This window comes from Melopsittacus undulatus, chromosome 6, assembly GCF_012275295.1.
Source record: "Melopsittacus undulatus isolate bMelUnd1 chromosome 6, bMelUnd1.mat.Z, whole genome shotgun sequence".
In the NCBI taxonomy this organism is placed as follows: Eukaryota; Metazoa; Chordata; class Aves; order Psittaciformes; family Psittaculidae; genus Melopsittacus; species Melopsittacus undulatus.
This window is the reverse complement of record NC_047532.1, coordinates 68,505,114-68,525,211: the sequence shown is the minus strand read 5'-3', so window position 1 is coordinate 68,525,211 and position 20,098 is coordinate 68,505,114. Positions and strand designations below refer to the sequence as shown.

The following is a 20,098-nucleotide window of genomic DNA, read 5'->3' as shown; positions in this document are numbered from 1 at the left end:
GGAGTCATTGGAACTGTGATGATCCATGACTATAGTATCTTGAGTGCCCAGATGTACTTGGAGTTTGGCTGTCAGTACTCAAGCCCACTCCTAAATGACAGCTCATACCTTTGGTGATCTCAACTACTGCAGAATGGGATGAGAAATGATGAATAAAGTAAAGTAAAACTGTCACACATTTTACCTACAATACTGCTTTCACTCAGCCACTATCTGGAAAGGATGACATCAAAAGGCACTGTTGCTTTGGACTGGTAGTACTATTTAGAATGGAGGTAGTAATTATAATGCTTTTCTTAATTTCTCAGCTAATACCTTGTTTAGTTGTGAATTCATCTTTTTTGTCCCTCCCATCTGTCCCACATTTTCTTTCACCTGTGACAGGGCTTTCTAAGCTTTATCAGGCTGGAAATGCCATGCTGTGTTGAAACAAGGCATGCATAGTTGTGCCTGTTTTGATTGTTTTGCTGTTGACATTTCTCAGATCATACAATGAAGGAACTACACAGTCTTGTGCAGAGAATGAGCTCAAACCTTTAGGGTTACTCTAAGGTTAGTAATGAAAACTTAACACAGCTCAGAAAATGTGTCCTGGAATTGACTGGAGACAGTGCTGTGTACAGAGCAATTATATCTGGGAGCAACAATTTCCAGTTCAAACAAGCATAGGCTGTATTTACAATGAAGGGATACTGGAGTCAAGGGGATTGTTTAAGTTCTGATAACACTTTGATGACATTTGCCATGTTTCCAGCAGGAAAGATAAGCAGGTGCCAGGAACTGTCTAGAAATGGTAGTTTCCTCAGAATTGCACCTGCTGAGTTCAGAAAGGGACTTGAAGGGAAAAGAAGTCCCATTTGGAGTCTAACCTTTGCATTTTTGTTTGGAAGGAAAGAAGGCAGACAGGAATGTAATGAACCAAGGTGCCAGGAAACAGGATTTGAAAGATATTTATATACATCTTCTCCATGTATAATGGTTCTGTCAGCTACATGAGAGCCTCTGAGAAGGGGTTGCTGTCTCATGAGGTAGAATTTAGAGCTCTGCAAGGCTGAGGCAGGTGAAGGTGGAGGGATTGCTACAGGGTAATGTGGGTCCTTATTTCCCTCATCCGTTGGTTTTGTTCTGGGAGAAGGAAGCGAAGAACAGAGGGTTGACACAGGATGTTGATATGATCAAAAAGTTAGTTTGTAAGGATTTGTGAGTTTGAGCTGGTTGGTGAGTAGAAGGGGCATATCTGAATGGCTCGAGAGGATCCTCTTTGCACTTACCTGCATTGTCCTGTATAGGACTGCAGTTGCTGGCAGTGTTGGCTATCTCCAGCAAGAGTAAGAGATGAGGTCTGTTAATCATTTGCTTTTCTAGGCTATCTCAAAGGTACTGCACTGCGGCATCACCCCCTAAGTCAGGCTGATGCTGTGTGCTGCAGTTTAGTCATACGTTCTGAGTGCAATATGCCAAATAGGAAATGTATGTGTGTAGAGTATCTGTCATTGCTGCACCTATAAAGCCTTGTGGAGTTAGGTCTTTATCAAATGGCTGATAAAGGATTGCAGGTGGTTTGGCTGGTGCTGTGCATTAGAACATGCTAACAGAGTTGCTCTGAAGGCTCTGTCCTTGTTTTAGCCTGCTTTGATTTTGCAAGATACACCACTCCTGTCAGATTTTCAAAGATTATTTTGACTGCTTCAGCTGTCTCTCTAGAAATGTCCCTTTTCTGAGTGTGCCTTAGGTAGAACTCCATTTGACTGTGCACTGTATGTACTGCTCCAAAGATGGGTAGGCTTGCTTTAGGTAATGTGACTTCTGAAAAGGTTTCATCTTCTCCTACCATTCTACAAGACCCTGTTCAGTTTGGTCACTGCTAAGCAGCAGTGTTTTTTTATTATTGCTGCCTGCATTAGTATACTTTTGCTGCTTACCATCTCCAGCTGAGGATGGATTCAATGTTTAAATCAGTCTCCAAAGCTTCCAAAATATCCCGTGTTGAGTCCAATGATCTGTAAGTGGTACTATGTCATTTTGAATTCATAGTCCAAAATGCACAGTTAGCATCTCGGGCTCATGATTTGCTGAAATGCTGATCTTGCCAATTTTGATATTCTTATTTCCTTGTTGAGGCCTGCAGTAAACATCCTAAGTAATGACTTTAACTATTCAAGGCACCCTGACCAGTGTGACCTTGCCAGTATACTTTCTTGTTTTAAAGGGATGATTAATTCTGGCTTTGAATCGAATACTTGATATATTCCAAAAAGAATAATGTTTTCCTTGGAAGAGTTTTCTTGCTTTAGGGTGAGATTGCATCTGACACATTCAGCTATTATTTGGACCTGAAGCTGAATGTTGTGAAAACACTCTGAAATAAGGTACTTTCTCACACCAGTTTCCTAGGAAACACAAAATTGTTGAATGTGAAGTCTCTTTTCCCTATGATATTTGGAAATTTGTTGAGATAAGTCTATAACCAGATTCAGTGTCTCGAGCTTCATTCTTCAAATTTGATTTGCAGTTATATATCATATTTGCACCCTTAGATTCCCAGGAAGCAAATACTTCACAGTAGGCAGCTCTGTTCCTATGATAGTAAGAACACTATTGAATAAGGCTGTGAGAACATTGCTGTCCTTGTACAGGTTGAAGTTACGTTGGTGCAGTATCTTTCACATACATCATTGGCAGGGAAGTCTGGAGGTCCTGTAGAGCAGAGCTAGTGAGAGCTGACTAGTGTGGGGACTGCTGCTGGAGCTGGTGAGCACACTCCCAGACGTGAATGAGGGCAAGGGACTGCACCATCCTCTCATCCAGGTCACCTCTGTGCTCCATCAGTTTGTAGAGCTGGTCTTCAGTACAGGTCATAGAGCAGTACTGGATATTAAAACCAGTCAGTCCTGCACTCTGGCAGCAATATTTATGCTCACAGGACTGCGAAGATACAGTATCTTGGTGAGTATGAAATTTCAATGCTGTTTTCTCTCCACAAGGTCCCTCTAAACTGAGCTAATGTGGCACCCTTCTGTTCTGCACCCATTTTCCAGTAGAGATGCTCTTGTGTCTTTGCTTGGATTATGAGGGTGGATTACGCTTGGTCATATCTCCTGTAGCTTGGGCAGACCTGATTTCCCAATTCTGTTATGAATAACCTCAAATAAGAATCGCCCTGAGTAACTCAGAGCCTGATTTTTGCATCCTTTGTTTGTGTACTGTGGTGTTACTCAGATGTGTCTGCTGTGAAGAGCCAGATCCCTTAGCTATCATGGCAGTTGTAGTTAAATAATATTAATCCTTGATTTCCTGTTTTTCCTTCAGAAATATTTGGTAGCTTGATCTCAGGGATTTTCTTAGAACTCAGATTAAAATATAAATAGGGACAGAGGGATTTCCTAAAAGTAAAGCAGTTTTACCAGTATTTTTAATGAAAATACTGTAGCCACATTAGAAAACCAGAAAAGCTGTTGTATGTTACACAAAGACTGGTCATTCAAAATAATGTTAACAAAACAGTCTGGCTGCCCCTTGAGACTTACACTTGATAATGCACAAGAGCAATTGAAAGTCTTCTCCTGGCATTCATTTTTAATTACTTCTGTGGTACAAGGTCATAGATCTAAGCCACTTGTCAGCCTGGATAGCTTCACAAAGATAAAGACTAGATGGAGAGCATTAAGCAGAATTCTGGGAAAAAAACCCCAAAGGTCACATTGTTCAAATACAAGTATTCAAAGTTAGCCCCTTAAATCCATCTCCAGATGTGTATATAAGCAGCCTGCTTTTCAGAAGGCCCAAGCAGTGGCTCTTTGTGCTGACTGCTGGAAACAGTATGTACCCAGTGCATGTGTGTTGTTCACCACATTGGGTAGTGATAGACTTGCAGGTCTTGTTTCAAGTTCGGATGTCAAATGGTTTTGTCTGAACCAAAGGTGGCTGCATTGCCAAAGGTTTTAAATTATTATCAAGGCAATTCTTTGTTCTTAATTGTTCAAGTTATATTATGACTCCATTATAAGAAAGATCCATGGTTTTGTTTCACTTTGGGTTTTTCCTGCTCCAGGTTTGACAGTCATAAAATAGCAAAGGAAGTTGATATTTCCATGCAAAGTTGACACGACTGAGTTCAACATTTTAGACTTTTGTGATGTGAATTGGTTTACTTCCTAGTGACAATTCTTCCTTAACCATTCTTTACAGCGTGGTCTTTTCCAGGACAGTAGTTAAACTTAATGTGTAATGGTATTTTCTTGCTCCTAGACTGTGACTTAAGACTGAAGAAAACTATATGCTTCTTGACACCAAAATCTTTAGCAAAGACTTAGCTTCCAATCTCTTGGCCTTTTGAAGGTGTACTTGCATGTAAAGGTATAACAAAAACACTAGATCTTTGGAAATGTAAATCAACCAGAATTTCCTTCAGCATGTTTACATTCTTTCCATGTTTAATAAAGTAACAGGTACAAGAAAGGAGTTACTGTAAGAATCTGTGATAACTTAGGTTTCCAGCACTCTCCTTTGAGTGGTCTTAGGAAGTGGTTTTAGAGGTGAAGCAAGGATCACAGCTAAATCAATACAATTAAAACAGACAAGGGCAGCATTTGGGGGATAACAACCCTTGCATTAAGAGAACTCCAATTAAGTCCCTGGAAAGTAGCTGCAGAGGTAGGAGGAATAACAATTCCTGAGACAATATGGGGGAGCGTTTTCTGCTCAAGGTCTTGGTTATGTCCAGATAGTTTGAGCCTTTTTTGCTTTCTTTCTGGAGGAGGAAAAAAACACAGAGTTTGAGTATGTTTGCGTATGAACCATGGCTTTGGTTCACGTGAGCTCAGATTAAGTAATGGCAGAGTAAGATAGGGTGGCTCCTTTGTTTGCATTTTCCCACAGGCAAGTTTCATATACTAGTGCAAGCAAAAGATAAGAGAAGCCCAAGAGTAACCTTTAGGACACTGCAGGTAACTGTGCACTGACATAGTGGCAGGTGTTGAGATGATATAGGGGAATTTGTGGGCATAAAGAAAATGACGTGTCTTTTTTTGTCAGATATTCCAACTTGGGGGATGTGCCTAAAAGGTTCTGAAAAGCAGAAGCAGAGTCTCTCTTAAAAATAAAAAAAAATAATAGCCTAAAATCTTATTGACAAAGTCCTTTCAAATGCGTATTTGTCAGGCTTGTCAGCTGCACTAACACTCTTTGATGTTGCTTTTGCCTCCTACATTTGCTGAAGATAGGTGTTGTCCACCATTAAGTAACTATTTTTCTGATTTCCTGGCTCATTTGCTTGAATTTCCTCCATTGTCACACTTTTGAGGTAAGAATGGATGGATTTGGAGACAGATGTGGTTTTTCATCTTTCAGGTGAGCTGAAAGCTCATCTGATTATACTGCTGATCTGAATTGACTCCGATCATGCTCCACTAGACAGTGTCAGAGATGCTGTTTCCCAGCCAGCAGTGTGTCAGTATTTTGCGAAGCAGATTATTTTGATGAAAGGGCAGCTCTGTTGTTGTTGTTGTTTTTCACTTTAAGGGAGGGGGGTTTGGTCTGTGTTTGATTTTTGCTTCAAGGCATAGCAGGTACAGGGCTAAGCAGCAGAGTTAAGTGGACAGGTAAAAATTCAGCGTGAATTTGGAATGTCAGTGCTTGTTGCCTCTTAGAAACAAGAAATGCAACCATTTTAGTCTTCCACAAAGAAGACTTGAAAAATTGATGGATGGTTTCATCCAGGTTGGACAGGGCTTGGAACAACCTGGTCTAGTGGAGGATGTCCCTGCCCATGGGGGGGGGGGGGGTGGAACTGGATGAGTTTTAAGGTCCCTTCCAACCCAAACCATTCTAGGAGTCTATGATCTACCATCACTCCTCACCCCCAACTCCTTGAAATAGCAGCTGTGTCAGTCAATAAGACCTGTTGGGGCAGTAAATGACACACCAGCTATTCCAAACCAGTACGTTATACCAAAGGTATGGTAAAGAATATGCCTGGATACTAGAAAGGGTTTGGCTGCTAGCTTTGATTGCTATGATTGATTTAATGTTTACATTGTGATAAGGCTTAAAGGACTGAGCTGGAATTGGCTTCATCATGTTCAACATTGTCCAGACATAAAGTAAATAGCATTTCCAACAATGTTCATCTGACAAATAAGAGCAAACACGTCAGTATGGGCGAGTAATCAGACCTGAGAAAATAAACAAGAAATATGCAGTATAGGAGGACATGCCTGCTTTTTTCCAAGTCAGTAGCTGTGATGGGAACATAGCCAGTGAATTAATAGTTTGTGTGCAGTACAACAGAGGGGCTTTACAACAAATGATCAGACTTTGAATCAAGAAAGTACATTTATGTGATTTCCTGTCTGGTTTTCCCATCGTTTTCCACTCCTTCAAATCTAACTAAACTGCTCGTCTTTTCCCACTCATAGCATCACTCAACAAGCAAAGAAGGGACTGGGGGCAGATCTCTGCCACATGTCTGCCAAAGGAAAGCAGACCAAGCTGCAGGTGCCTAGCAAGTGGTAACGTAGGAGTCAGAGCTGCAGAGCCATTTGTAATCTGCATCTCTCTTCCCCGTAATTATTTCCACTACCCGAGAGAGCTGAGAACTCCCTTAAGCCTCCCTTGCAAGTAATTTAGATTCTAATAGGGATTCAGAACTCCTGAAACCTGAGTGGGTGGCTCAGTGCATTATTATTGATGAATGTTACCCTGGGTGATGTGCCCAGCAGACCCACAGAGGACCAGCACTCAGCCTTCCATCCAAGAACTGTGATCTTTTTGTTTTCGAGCATGGATTTGTTCTTTGCCTCAGCTAATTAGGAGCTGGTTTCATTCACAACAGCAATTCCATTTGTGGCATTATACCAAAATGTTAATTGGATCTTGTTATGTTGAGTCCTTTCCCTTTTTAATGTTTCTTTGAAATGGAAGTGACAAAGCTTGCTTTCTGCACCTAAACATTTCCTGCCTCTCCTCCCCAGTCTACATTTTCCCCTCAAAGATTCACTGAACGCAGATTCGATACCTGCTCAGAAATGTCATCGTGAAGACCATAACTTTATGAGGTGTGGTTTTACAGGCCCGTGTCCTTGGGGGGGGGAGTGGGGGGAGAGAGGGGGTGGCAGTGTTTGATGGTTGTTGTGTTTTGGGATTTTGGTTGGTTGGGATTTTTTAATGTTTTTTTGTTTGTTTCCCTTCTCCCCCCCTCTTGCCCATGATAAAGCTCATACTAACTGGTCATTGTTCCCTTGTTGCTAATTCCCTGCCAGACTTCTCTCTTCCTGTTAAACTGGCCTACAACCATACGCAACTATAAGCAGAATGATGTGAGAGGGTCCATCAGCACAGTAAAGAGCTGAGAATTGCACTGCTGGGGCAGAAGTGGGATGAGATCACTGATGGATTTTACTGTGGCAGCTGCATAGGGACCTCTGTATATCAAGTAGCTGATAAATGAAGCATGTAACTCAGGACAGGGCTGATGGAGGCTGCAGCATTAGTATGGCAGCTATTTCTAAGGAAGGTGAGGACTTAGCAGTTCAGAATGGGCAAAGGGGAGGGTGGAGGGGCTCTTTTTACCTGAGCAATGGAAGTCTGGGTTTGATTTCCCCACCCCATGCACCCCTTTTGTTGGTTTATCATCTTAAATCGCTTGAACTGCTCCCTTCAGCAGCTGCAGCACTTTCCTGTGGGCACTTCACACAACCACAGCAATCTCTGCTCTGTGAGGCAGAGGGAATGATGTTGTTAGCTCTGAATTAATTTGCTCTGTGAGTGTAAATCAGGCTTCTACTGTTATTTTGGTGAACTATTTTAAATGTCAGTGCTGCAGAGGCAAACTACATGTGTGGATGTGGTACTGAAAAAGCACACTGGAAAGAAAGGTACTTCAAATACACAAAAGCTATTCCCTTTGTCATTAATATAATGTGCTTTTTAATAAACTATGGATGCTCTTGGCTTTGGAAGCTGTCTGGGATCAGCATGGGTTTCTGTCCCATCTTATCCCTAAAATCTGTAAGCTGTGAGTCAGGTGAAAACAAGTAATCAAGATTTTGGGGTAACTGCCTCAAGCCCACTTTGTGTCAGTCCTGGGTCATAGTTCAGGCTTCTGACCTGGGCATGCAGCTGGAGCTCCTCACCAACAGGGACCTGCTGGGGTTTATTCCAGATTGAGACTTGAGTCTGTGTGACTTTGAGAGATCTCTCTTAAAAGGCTGTTAGATCTGGGGCTGCAGTGCCTGTTCTAGCAATTTCTTCTGTGATTCTCCAGTGAGAGGGTGGGATTTATTTATTCATGGTGGTGGTAGTATTTTATTTTCAGCCACAAGAACTTGTGTTTGTTAATTCCTAGCACTTGGAATGTATGAAGCAGGTCCATCCTCTGAGAGAGGAGAGGGAGGAGCTCAGGTATGGTGAGCCGTGTCACCTGTGCTAGGTGACACCAGACTTAACTGGACTATGGTTAATACTTGGGTTCAGTCTGTGACCTTCAATCAGAGACAGTCCCAAGTTCTTTTGGTTTCCTGCTGGCTATATGAACAGCACAAGGCTTCCCTCATTTTTTCCTCCCTACCATCTTCTGTTGGGTATGAAGATCAAGCCTGTGCCAATGTAGGCCAGCTGCTTTGTTTTTCCAGTGTTGCATAGGCTTGCTTGTGGCTCCCAAGAGTACAGGCAGCTGCCTCTATGCATCCCAAATTATCCACAGTTACTTATAAGCAGGATGCAGCTGGTGGGCTCACAGGGCTGTGAGTTGTACTGGTGTGCGCTGTGGCCATTGCATGACTTGTGTCTCACTGCAGGCACAGAGTGCTCTTCTGTGTGAGAACGCAGAGCTGAAAACAGCTCCAGTGCCTTTCTGATGAGATGGAGAGCTCTGTAACTGTGTGACAAGTACCTCTCAGGGTTGCTTGGCTTTTTTGTGTTGCCTCTTCAGCAAGGTGGGGGTACAAGCCGAGGCAAGCCAGGACCTTCCCAATACTGACTGTTTATGCCTGCATCCCAAAGCCTGTAGGAAGGTATAAGGGTGAACCCATATATCTTCTTCTTCTGGTACATTTTGATCAAGCTTTATTTGATTCTTATAGAATTTTTTCCTTGTTTTTGTGATTGTCCTTGAGTGTAGCCTAAGTGCTGTCTGCTCAGGCACTTGAATGCAGACCTCCTATGCCAGTTACTGATTTCAGTGTCATTTTTTAGTATGACTTTTGCTTCCTCCAAGTATCTCTTCAAGGAGTCAGGCTCTTGACACCTTATTCTTTATTCAGATGCATTAAAAAGGGGGTTGTGTGATACTCTTTTATGAGCTACTATTGCTAGAATTATCCATCTGCTTTTGTACTTTATGACATAAATGATGAGCTCAGGCTTGGAGGAAAAACAGTGTAAAGCAGAGTTGTAATACATGCACGGGAGGTTGTAGTACTAAATTGTGGTGACAAACCCCTCATTGTGTTCCTATATATAGGGTTTGTTTCCACATTTAGTGGCAACATCAGGACACCTGTATCAAATATGGAGAAATCTGCTGGAGTAAATTGGATGCTTGGTGTTATGTCCTGACAGAATGCTGTTCTTTGGGGCTGCCTGATTGCCAGGGACAGGTCAGATCAGGGGTTTCAGAGTGGCATGGAGAGGGCAGCTGTGACCATACCGGTGGATTTCAGTGTTATATACAGATGAGTATTGCAAAGGGGGGCAGGAATGAGGCATCAAAGTCAGCTACTGTGCAGTATAGTAGTAGTTGCTTGTCTCACTAGTACTGTGCTCTTGAGGAAGATGATAGACTCTTACAGCAATCTCTGTTAACTTGCCTTTAAAGGTTTTTGTGTAGTGCTTGCTTCTTCTCTAGTTGACCTAGTTTATGTTGTGCAGGTTGACTCACTATCTACATTAAAAGCCTTCATTCTCCTACTTTCTTGATGGATTTCTAGTGCAGTGGGTCACCACTCCAGGCTATTTATTTATTTATTTATTTGTAATAATGTCTCATGTAAGCTGTTTCAGAGCAAATTCTTATTTTTTCATTAGTCTTATTCTTCCCTGGAACATTAGTTAGTTTGATAAAACATGTAATGGTTATCTTGGGCCATTCTTCCTCAAGGATTGAGAATTTTTGTGTGATTATAAACTGTGGTTTTGGGTGAAATACGTCCATGAGGACTCTTGTGCCAGGAAAACTAATCCAAAATATAGTAGCAGGTTTGGGGGCTGCAGAAAATTGATGAGCTTGGTAAGATCAAAGAAAAACAGATCTCTAGTAAAAGCAAACACAGCTTTCAAGGCATTTAGCAGACATATAGAGCATTTTAAGTAATATAGACAAATATCTCCCTGGAGCTTTTCCTTTTTCATCTAAGCACACATGAGAGAACAAAGAGGAAGATGGGAGGGAAACAAAAGCTTTAAAAATGTCAATGAATAATTTTTCAAGCTGAAAATTACTTTTAGCAGTGAAAATAGAAGCTGCATCAGGTGAAAGCAATGAAGCTGTGCGCAAAATAAGGGGAAAGACTGAGATCAGAGGGATGCAAAGAAAGTTGTGACTTAAGTGATTAACTCCTTTCTTATAAATGATTTAATTTGATTTGTTGTTAAAGAGCATTTTAAATTTATGTTGCTGTACTAATACACTGGAAGTTGTTCATTGTTATCAGGAAATATTTTTCAGTGTGTGAGCAAAAAGTGATACTTTGTTGCTTTTAAGGTTATTTATTATCTTTTTTATAAGCAAACCATGGTAATTCTGCATAAAAAGATAGTATCAGGGGCATTTCAGCTGGTTTTGAGTTTTTTATGAATGGGCTAGGTCTTAGCTCTGGAACAGCTTCATATGCAACCTATGGTACCGGCATGTATTTGGCAGAGAACTTCTGTATAATGGTACGCTAGAGCAAAGCTATGAGACTGCCTGATAGTTTGTGAAATTTCACTTAAAGTTGAGTAGTTGGGTAGTTACACACTTCCAGAGAAAATTCTGCTTTAATCAGAAGCTCAGATACACCTCCATGTCATGAACTGCCTTCAGTACAGAGCTGAGTTCCAAATTTAGACAATGACTATTTCTTTTTGCTATGTTATGTGTATCTGTTGAATTCAAAGCATAAACAGTCAAGTGTTCAAAAATATCTTGTTCTCCAGTTATTTTGATGTCAAGTTATTGCACTGAACTCATAGCTGCAACACTGAATTTACATCCCATTGTAACTAATAAAAGTAATCAAGTGATGCAGCCTTGATAAAACATCACATGTAATAACAGCATTGATAGAGGCAATCTTTGCAGGTCTTACTGTAACCCCTGACAGCACTTTATTTTGTATTACTGGGGAGCTTTGCTCTCATTAATAATAAGCTAATAAACTAATGAACTAAGGCACTTTTTCTTGGTATGTTGATGCAGTTTGGTTCCTAAGATGCACTTGCATTATGGAGTGAAATGAGGGCTTAAAACCAGGCATATGTATCCCCAGCCTCTGACTGCTGCTTTTCCTTTCCAAGCTGTTACAAAGGTTCAAAGTGTCCCTGTTCTGCAGACAGTTTGAGTGTGAGATCATGTGTAACTTGGACAGCCAAGACTCACCAGGAGAGCTGATAGCAGTACCTGTTTTCATTCATTTCTATTGTAACCATGTTGAGTCTGTTAAACTAAAACTACTGGCTATGTCACATGTTCTTTGCATCTGATAAAGCACAGATTCTCCCCCTCTTCTGCACTCTGGTGAGATCCCCCCCCTGCAGTCCTGGTCTGAGGCAGCAATACAAGAAGGAAGGGAACCAGTGCTGTTTAATATTTTCATCAACGACCTGGATGAGGGAACCGAGTGTACCCTCAGCAAGTTCACTGATGACACTAAACTGGGAGGAGTGGCTGACACACCAGAAGGCTGTGCTGCCATTCAGCGAGACCTGGACAGGCTGGAGAGTTGGGCAGGGAGAAACTTGATGAATTTCAACAAGGGCAAGTGTAGAGTCTTGCATCTGGGGAAGAACAACCCCATGTACCAGTACAGGTTGGGGGTTGACCTGCTGGAAAGGAGTGAAGGGGAAAGGGACCTGGGGGTCCTGGTGGATAGGAGGATGACCATGAGCCAGCAATGTGCCCTTGTGGCCAAGAAGGCAAATGACATCCTAGGGTGCATTAGGAAGGGTGTGGTTAGTAGGTCAAGAGAGATTCTCCTCCCCCTCTACTCTGCCTTGGTGAGGCCGCATCTGGAATATTGCATCCAGTTCTGGGCCCCTCAGTTCAAGAAGGACAGGGAATTGCTTGAAAGAGTCCAGCGCAGAGCCACAAAGATGATGAAGGGAGTGGAACACCTCCCTTATGAGGAGAGGCTGAGGGAGCTGGGTCTCTTTAGCTTGGAGGAGACTGAGGGGTGACCTCATCAGTGTTTACAAATATGTAAAGGGTGGGTGTCAGGATGATGGAGCTAGGCTTTTTTCAGTGATATCCAGTGGTAGGACAAGGGACAATGGGTGTAAACTGGAGCATAGGAGGTTCCACATTTACATCAGGAAGAACTTCTTTACTGTAAGAGTGACAGAGCACTGGAACAGGTTGCCCAGGGGGGTTGTGGAGTCTCCTACATTGAAGATATTCAAGGCCCGCCTGGACAAGTTCCTGTGTGATGTACTCTAGGTTACCCTGCTCTTGCAGGGGGGTTGGACTAGATGATCTTTCGAGGTCCCTTCCAACCCTTGGGATTCTGTGATTCTGTGTGATTCTGTTGGAGGGAGTCTAGAGGAGGCCACAATGATGCTGTGAGGGCTGGAGCAGCTCTGCTCTGGAGCCAGGCTGAGAGAGCTGGGCTGGGTCAGCCTGGAGAAGACTCCTGAAGGGGAGACCTTAGAGCATCTCCAGTGCGTAAAGGGGCTACAGGAAACCTGGAGAGGGGCTTTTGACAAGGGCCTCTAGTGACAGGACAAGAGGCAATGGCTGACAGAAGGGGGATTTAGATAGGTATAAGTAAAGAATTCGTTACTGTGAGGGTGGTGAAGCCCTGTCATAGGTTGCCCAGAGATGTGGTATTTGCTGTAACTTGAGGAGAGCTTAGGAGAAGGTTCCTGCCTGCGAAAACAGATGAAGTGACATTTTCTTTTGTGTAAGGAGTAGAAATGCTGGATTTTTATTTCTGTGAGGCTTATGCTTGTTGAAACCTCAGTGCTTGTTCTGAGTAACAGCTGCTAACCCTTCATTATTTGTAGTTTATTCCAGGCTGTGCTAAGTAGTATAGCCCTCCCGTAGTGATAATGAGTACTTCTGTAGCAAACATCCTTTTAGGGACAAAAAGGGTTTAAGTTCTATGAATGTGTGGACAAAGAGGAAGGTGAATGTTTTTTCCCAAGGCTGAGAGTTTCCTTGATCTGATAGGATTTGATAAATCACAAACATCAAGGTGTGAATTGGCAGACATGATCTTGTCACCCGGTCAAGTTTCCTGTGAAAATGACAGTCACCAAATCATAGAATAGTCAGGGTTGGAAAGGACCTTAAGACCATCTATTTCCAGCCCCCGTGCCATGGGCAGGCACACCTCACACTAAACCATATCACCCAAGGCTTCATCCAGCCTAGCCTTAAACACTGCCAGGGATGGAGCATTCACAACCTCCCTGGGCAACCCATTCCAGTACCTCACCACCCTTACAGTAAAGAATTTCTTCCTTATATCCAACCTAAACTTCCCCTGTTTAAGTTTGAACCCAATACCCCTTGTCCTATCACTACAGTCCCTAATGAATAATCCCTCCCCAGCATCCCTATAGGTCCCCTTCAGCTACTGGAAGGCTGCTATGAGGTCTCCACGCAGCCTTCTCTTCTCCAGGCTGAACAGCCCCAACTTTCTCAGCCTGTCTTCATACAGGAGGTGCTCCAGTCCCCTGATCATCCTCTGGACTTGTTCCAACAGTTCCATGTCCTTTTTATGCTGAGGGCACCAGAACTGCACACAATACTCCAGGTGAGGTCTCACATGAGCAGAGTAGAGGGGCAGGATCATCTCCTTCAACCTGCTGGTCACGCTCCTCTTGATGCAGCCCAGGATACGGTTGGCTTCCTGGGCTGTGAGCACACACTGAAGCTGGCTCATGTTCATTTTCTCATTGACCAACACCCCAAAGTCCTTCTCTGCAGGGCTGCTCTGAATCTCTTCTCTGCCCAACCTGTAGTTGTGCCTGGGATTGCTCCGGCCCAGGTGTAGGACCTTGCACTTGTCATGGTTAAACTTCATGAGGTTGGCATCAGCCCACCTCACAGGTGTGTCAAGGTCCCTCTGGATGGCATTCCTTCCCTCTAGCGTATCAACAGAACCACACAGCTTGGTGTCATCAGCAAACTTGCTGAGGGTGCACTCAATCCCACTGTCCATGTCAGCGACAAAGATGTTAAACAAGACCTGTCCCAATACCGATCCCTGAGGGACACCACTCGTTACTGGTCTCCAGCCGGACATTGAGCTGTTGACCACAACTCTTTGCATGCACCCATCCAGCCAGTTCTTTAGCCACCGAGTGGTCCACCTATCAAATTGATGTCTCTCCAATTTAGAGACAAGGAAATGTCATCATGAAATCACATTGGTGTTATCTTTGACCTGCATCTCTTTTTCAGAGCCTGTTTTCTTATTCTTGATCTTTTCTTTGCAACATTCTTTTATTATTTTTTTTTTTAAGGATCATACTTTCCAGTCTAGAAAAAGATACATTTATGGTAACAGAACATGAATGGAGCAAAATTCTCTGAGAAATGGGCATGCACCAGACTAGAATTGTGCCCTGAAATTGCTTATGTAGTTTCCTTGTCTTTTTTTTACCTTTATGCTGTTACAGTGTCTGCCAAGTGCCTATAAGTTTTGTATATATATATATATATTGATCATAACATTGCTGCTGTTGATCTTGTGGTCTGTACTAATTTGTTCTTTTTGTTGTTGCAGTGATCACTGATGGGGCACTGGATAAGACAGCTCTAACAGACGATGTGGGAAGTGAGGAGGACCTGTATGAGGACTTCCGGAGCTCCAACCATCGCTACGGTCACCCTGGGGGAGGCGGAGAGCAGCTTGCCATCAATGAGGTACTGAGCTGGTCGGTTCCTGGCCGGTTGGAGAAGAAAAGATGCTGGTTCTTGTTGTGAAACATAAGAGAGGTCAACAACCAAAATGATGATGGCAATTTGGATGGGGCTTCAACAGTCATTTACTGGGGGTCCCACTTACAACTGGGTAATGACAGGGGCTGGGCCTTCCATCAGGGTTCTGTCCCTAACAGTAGAGAACAATGGTGCAAAGAAATGCGGAGCCACCAGTCTTGGGTAGGTAGCTCTCCTTTTAGGTGTTTTTGGAAGGGAAATTTAAAACCATCAGCGAGCAGCCTGGCCAGGTCTGTTGTGAGACTTGAAATGTAGTGTGCTGAAGGCATAAAGGAAATGTTGAAAAAGGAAATAAAATAATATTGGTCTATATACTTCTTTATTGGTAGATGTGAAGGGTGCAAAGTTTCACATAGACTTGGTCTTCACTGCTTCTTCCTGTACCCCAATAAATTCACTCTAGGGATGTGAAAGACATTCCTTTTTAGTCAGTGTTTTTAGCTATTTTCTCTGATAATGTTGACACCGATTAGCTTGAGATCAGTGACTTAAAAACATACTACCTATTTTAACTGATGCAATGGTCAGCATACAAACAGGATTTAAAATATTTTGTTTCTCTGCAAAAATGCGGTTTTGTCTAATGCACGACATGCATGACCTTCACAAGATGAGAAGGCAAGGGTAAAAAATGTATTATGTTTTGCTGTGGCTAAACTGTAACTGAAACTGTTGACTGAGGCTCTGTGCCTGTGTGTTTGATATATACAAGGATGGTACATTTGGGGTCTGCAAAGGCTCCGAACAGCTGCATAGTGAGAATAACAGCTTTTGACAAACAACAATAGCAAATGCTCTTCTAGCAGTTTTCCTGCTCCTGCTGCTCAGAATCCCAGGCTATGTCCTTGGGTGCCTGGGGTAAGGAGGAGATTTGCTGTATTTTGTTCTGTATTTTTGCAACCAAGGGCTATCAGACCATGGCCAGAGCTTTTTTATTTAACCTCAGCAGTTTTGGGCTGTTGTCACGGCAAGCAGACCTTAGCAGAACACCAGAAAACCTTGAGCTGCATTTTCCCACATTTGCCTGGTGTGTTTTTGAGGGAGTCTTGGTTACCACTATGGGAGTCAGTCCCATAGTGTGCACTGAGACTGTAAGAGGGGGATTTTTCTTCCTTCCCTTTTTGTTGCTTGCCTTGGTAAGTTTGTTACAATATCTCTGATGTGAACTTCTGAATCTGTGAGGCAAGAATTTTACATGAACAGACATATTAAGTGTTGGAATTGAAATATCTCAAATAGCTGGCAATCAGACAGGCTTATATTTTCATCTTGCCTGCTGGACACAAAGCCTGGGTATCGATTAGCCTTTGCTATTTTCCATAGCAGTGCTAGGAGTAATGTAGGATGAAGACATCAGTGTTCAGTCATTTGGTCTCATTTTGTGAGTAGTCTTGTCTTTGTTTTGTTGTATTCAAAATTGCATTTTATTAGTTGTGGATAAGAAAACTATGGTAACTGCATTAGTCTTAGTCTTCTTGGAAGAAGCAGCTTTCAAATAAACAGAGAAGGTTGAAATACATTTTTAAGGCATTTGGCAGACCAGGAGTTGCATTAAAAAGCAAAACAGCCAGACACTGAGTTCTAGCTCATTTTGGATCAAGAGAAAATGCTTCTGAAATAAAAAAGAAACCTTTCATAAAACTTAAAAAAGGAAAATTTACTGGCAAGAAAACTAGAGGGGTAAAAGAAAGCTGAGAAGGTTGTATAAAGCCCACCTAAGAAGATCAGTATGAGAGCATGTAAGAGCCAAGGGAAGTCAATCAAAAAGCAATAAGGGTTTGGGATGGGAAAACAGGCAGGGAAGTAATTTTCTTGGGGTATCTGACATTCTTTCTAATGCATTCTTTCTGCTCATGGAAAGAGATTTGGTGTTTAGATTGGACTTGGAGTTTACTTTGTGTTTGTTCCAGATGAAGATGCTATCCTTGTGTCTTTTTGCTTCTACAGTCTAACTGCGTAAATTGTGGTGAGAGAAAAATCTGTATTGCAGAAGCATTGTGAGTCTTTCCTGTCAGTGCAGAAACATTACATAAAGAACAAACAGAGCTTCAAGCTTTATGAAATGTGTTCTATGTAGACTGAAGTTGAGAACATGAGATATTAAGCATACAAAAATCCTGCCTGCCCAATGCTTGAGTGATAATGAGGAAAACCTATAGTGCTTATAAAGTAATTGGCCTGGACAAGTAGGCTCAGGCCTGTTTGCTTGGAAACATCTGATGTGTACAAAGGGTTTGTTCTGTCTTGCTGAGTGTGAAGGGTCCATATAGTTCTGTGCTTTGAAAGAAATGCTACTGCAGTTCAACATGTGGAATGTCTAGCCCCTTGTAGCCCAACATGTACAGTACTGTCTTGTGAAAGCAAAGCACTAAATGTTTCAGAAGTAACTGCCAGACTCCCTACTTTTTCCTTATCTCTTGTGGTTCTGTGTTTGATAAGTTTGGAATTTGGTATGTGAGCTCTTGTTCCTTGAGGAAGAGCATGACTTCATTGGCTTCAGCAGGACAGGATTTTGTATAGGACATGTAACACCACTGTCTTATGTTTTAAAGTGCCAATATGTATGTTATGGATATTTGTGCTAACCAACATTGTTAAAAAGGTGCAATTAAGCTAATTGGTTCCGGGATATATGTTTCTGATTGAATAAAGTAATTCAGATAGAAAAATCTTTTAAAATGACAGGGGTGATTTAGATGAGATCTTAGGCAGAAGCTCTTCCCTTTGAGGGTGCTGAGGCGCTGGCACAGGGTGCCCAAAGAAGCTGTGGCTGCCCCATCTCTGGCAGTGTTCAAAGCCAGGTTGGACACAGGGGCTTGGAGCAACCTGCTCTAGTGGAAGATGTCCCTGCTCATGGCAGGAGGTTGGAACTGGATGAGCTTTAAGGTACTTTCCAACACAAACCATTTTGTGATTCCATGTTCAGGAAGTGGCACAAACATCTGCCACATGCAAAGGCAGCAGATCTTGTAGCAGTCCTCTGTTTGTCTTACTGAGATTACCAGCAACTGGGGCTGTTGAGTCTCTAAAGCATTATTCTTGTGCTGAACTCTTTGATCACTTGCTGAGAAGTTGTTCTAGGCTCACCCAGTGCTCCTCCAGGCCTTCTTAAATAGCAATAATATTCTTCATAGCATTTCTCACATTATCTATCTACATTTTAATTAATAGAAATCTCTTGTGTACTACATAAGGACAAATTTCAAAAGACAGAGGAAATGTAAGCTAGTGCCACAAAACATTACCATCCCCTTATGTAGAGAATAGGTTGAAAAAGCTATGTTCACAAGTGTTCCAGACTAAAAACAGAATTAAAATTACTCATCATGCCGAAGCAATATATAACTAATTTGGGATAGGAGATTTATTACCACTTTTATAATTTAATATATTGAGTATATTGCTCTCCCAGCTGATGCTAAATTGAATAGAAACCAGTTAACAAATACCACCCTCCTTCTTGGTTTTTTTTTCTTTCTTTATTTTTTGTTGTTTCCAGAATGTTTAATTTCTTATTTTCTGTCTTCAGTATTTCTGCAGACAAGGTTGACAACTGTGGTCCAGAGCAGCAATTATGATTTATTTGCAGAGTTGCAGTATAAAGCCCAGTGCTGCCAAGGACAAGAAATAGTGTTCCCCAAAGGATATAAATCTTTACTGGATCCTAGTTTTTGTTCCCAAGTGCTTGCGTAACTCTGTACAGGGCTCAGATATGAATGTTAAGAGTATGGAATCAGAACTGTAACTTCTTTTACTGCCTGATGGATTTAGTTTTTACAGTTCTCGGGTCTGCAAACTTCTACGGTTGTTTCATAGGGCTTTTTGCAATGGATTTAAAGCAAATCCATATAATCAAATACTACATAACAATTATGACCATCAAATATGAGGATCAGGAAATAAGTGATCTGAGGGGTCACCAGAACCATATTTCTGCTTTCTACCATGGGCAGCCATGGCTGCTATGAGCCACTTCCTCTGCCCTTGTCAGCATTAGGTCTTCATCATCCCCTGTTCAAGGGATCCTCCACCAGCAGGCTGGAGATGAAGAGTGGGTGATGGAAGCCAGGGTAATGGTAGCTCACTCTTCAATGGGGATTATCCTCCTCTGAGGAAAAGCCCAGGGCCTGTAGTGACAGGATGGTTTTAAACTGACAGAGAAGAGACTGACATTAGACATTAGGAAGAAAAGTGACATTCAATATGAGAATGGTGAGGTGCTGGCACAGGGTGCCCAGAGAAGCTGTGGCTGCCCCATCCCTGGCAGTGTTCAAGGCCAGGTTGGACACAGAGGCTTGGAGCAATCTGCTCTAGTGGAAAGTGTCCTTGCCCATGGCAAGGGGTTGGAACTGGATGAGCTCTAAGGTCCCTTCCAAGCCATGCTTTCTCTAAATAGCCCTATTAATGTGATACTCATCAGGAACAAATAAAAAAACCCAGGTTTGGCTTAGTTCCTGGGGGAGGACTAGGACATGGGGTCTATCACAGTTTTAACTCCTGAACAAAAACTGTGAGGTGATAAAGTGGAAGGTGTCCTGCACACACATAAACTAGTGTCTGGGTTATGGGGTCAGTCTGTGAATGGACCTTATTCCACCTTCTGGGAACCAGACTGAAACAGTGGAATAGGAGAGGTAGCCTCTGTGTTTCACCTCTCCGTGGGCATGGGTGTATCCCCATACACATACTGACATGCTGAAGGAGGGGAGAGTACTGCCCGAACTCTCATCTGTGGCTGTAAACCAGACCTAAATACAAGGCTCGAAAGAAATAACTGGAGGCAGCATGATGGCTTTGGAGTTCTTACATCAGCCCTGCCAGCTGTTAAATTGTAAAGACTCTTAACAGCTCCTGTTAATGCTTGTTAATGACAGCTTGTGACTATTAGGGCACTCTTTAATAATATCTGTTGTTTGTCAGCATTAAATGTTTTCCCGTTACTAAGGTGCAGAGGGA

At 42.4% G+C, this 20,098-nt stretch overlaps 1 protein-coding gene across 4 annotated transcripts in view; it reads left to right on the top strand.

Annotated features, from left to right (window-relative positions):
* Positions 1–20,098, top strand: part of ARHGEF4 (Rho guanine nucleotide exchange factor 4) — a 113,686-nt gene that overhangs the window by 56,386 nt on the left and 37,202 nt on the right. For all 4 annotated transcript variants that reach the window (XM_031053073.2, XM_031053072.2, XM_031053071.2 and 1 more), the window contains one exon: positions 14,928–15,067. In XM_031053073.2, the coding sequence (XP_030908933.2) occupies positions 14,928–15,067 (140 nt within the window). The remainder of the gene's footprint in view (positions 1–14,927; positions 15,068–20,098) is intronic.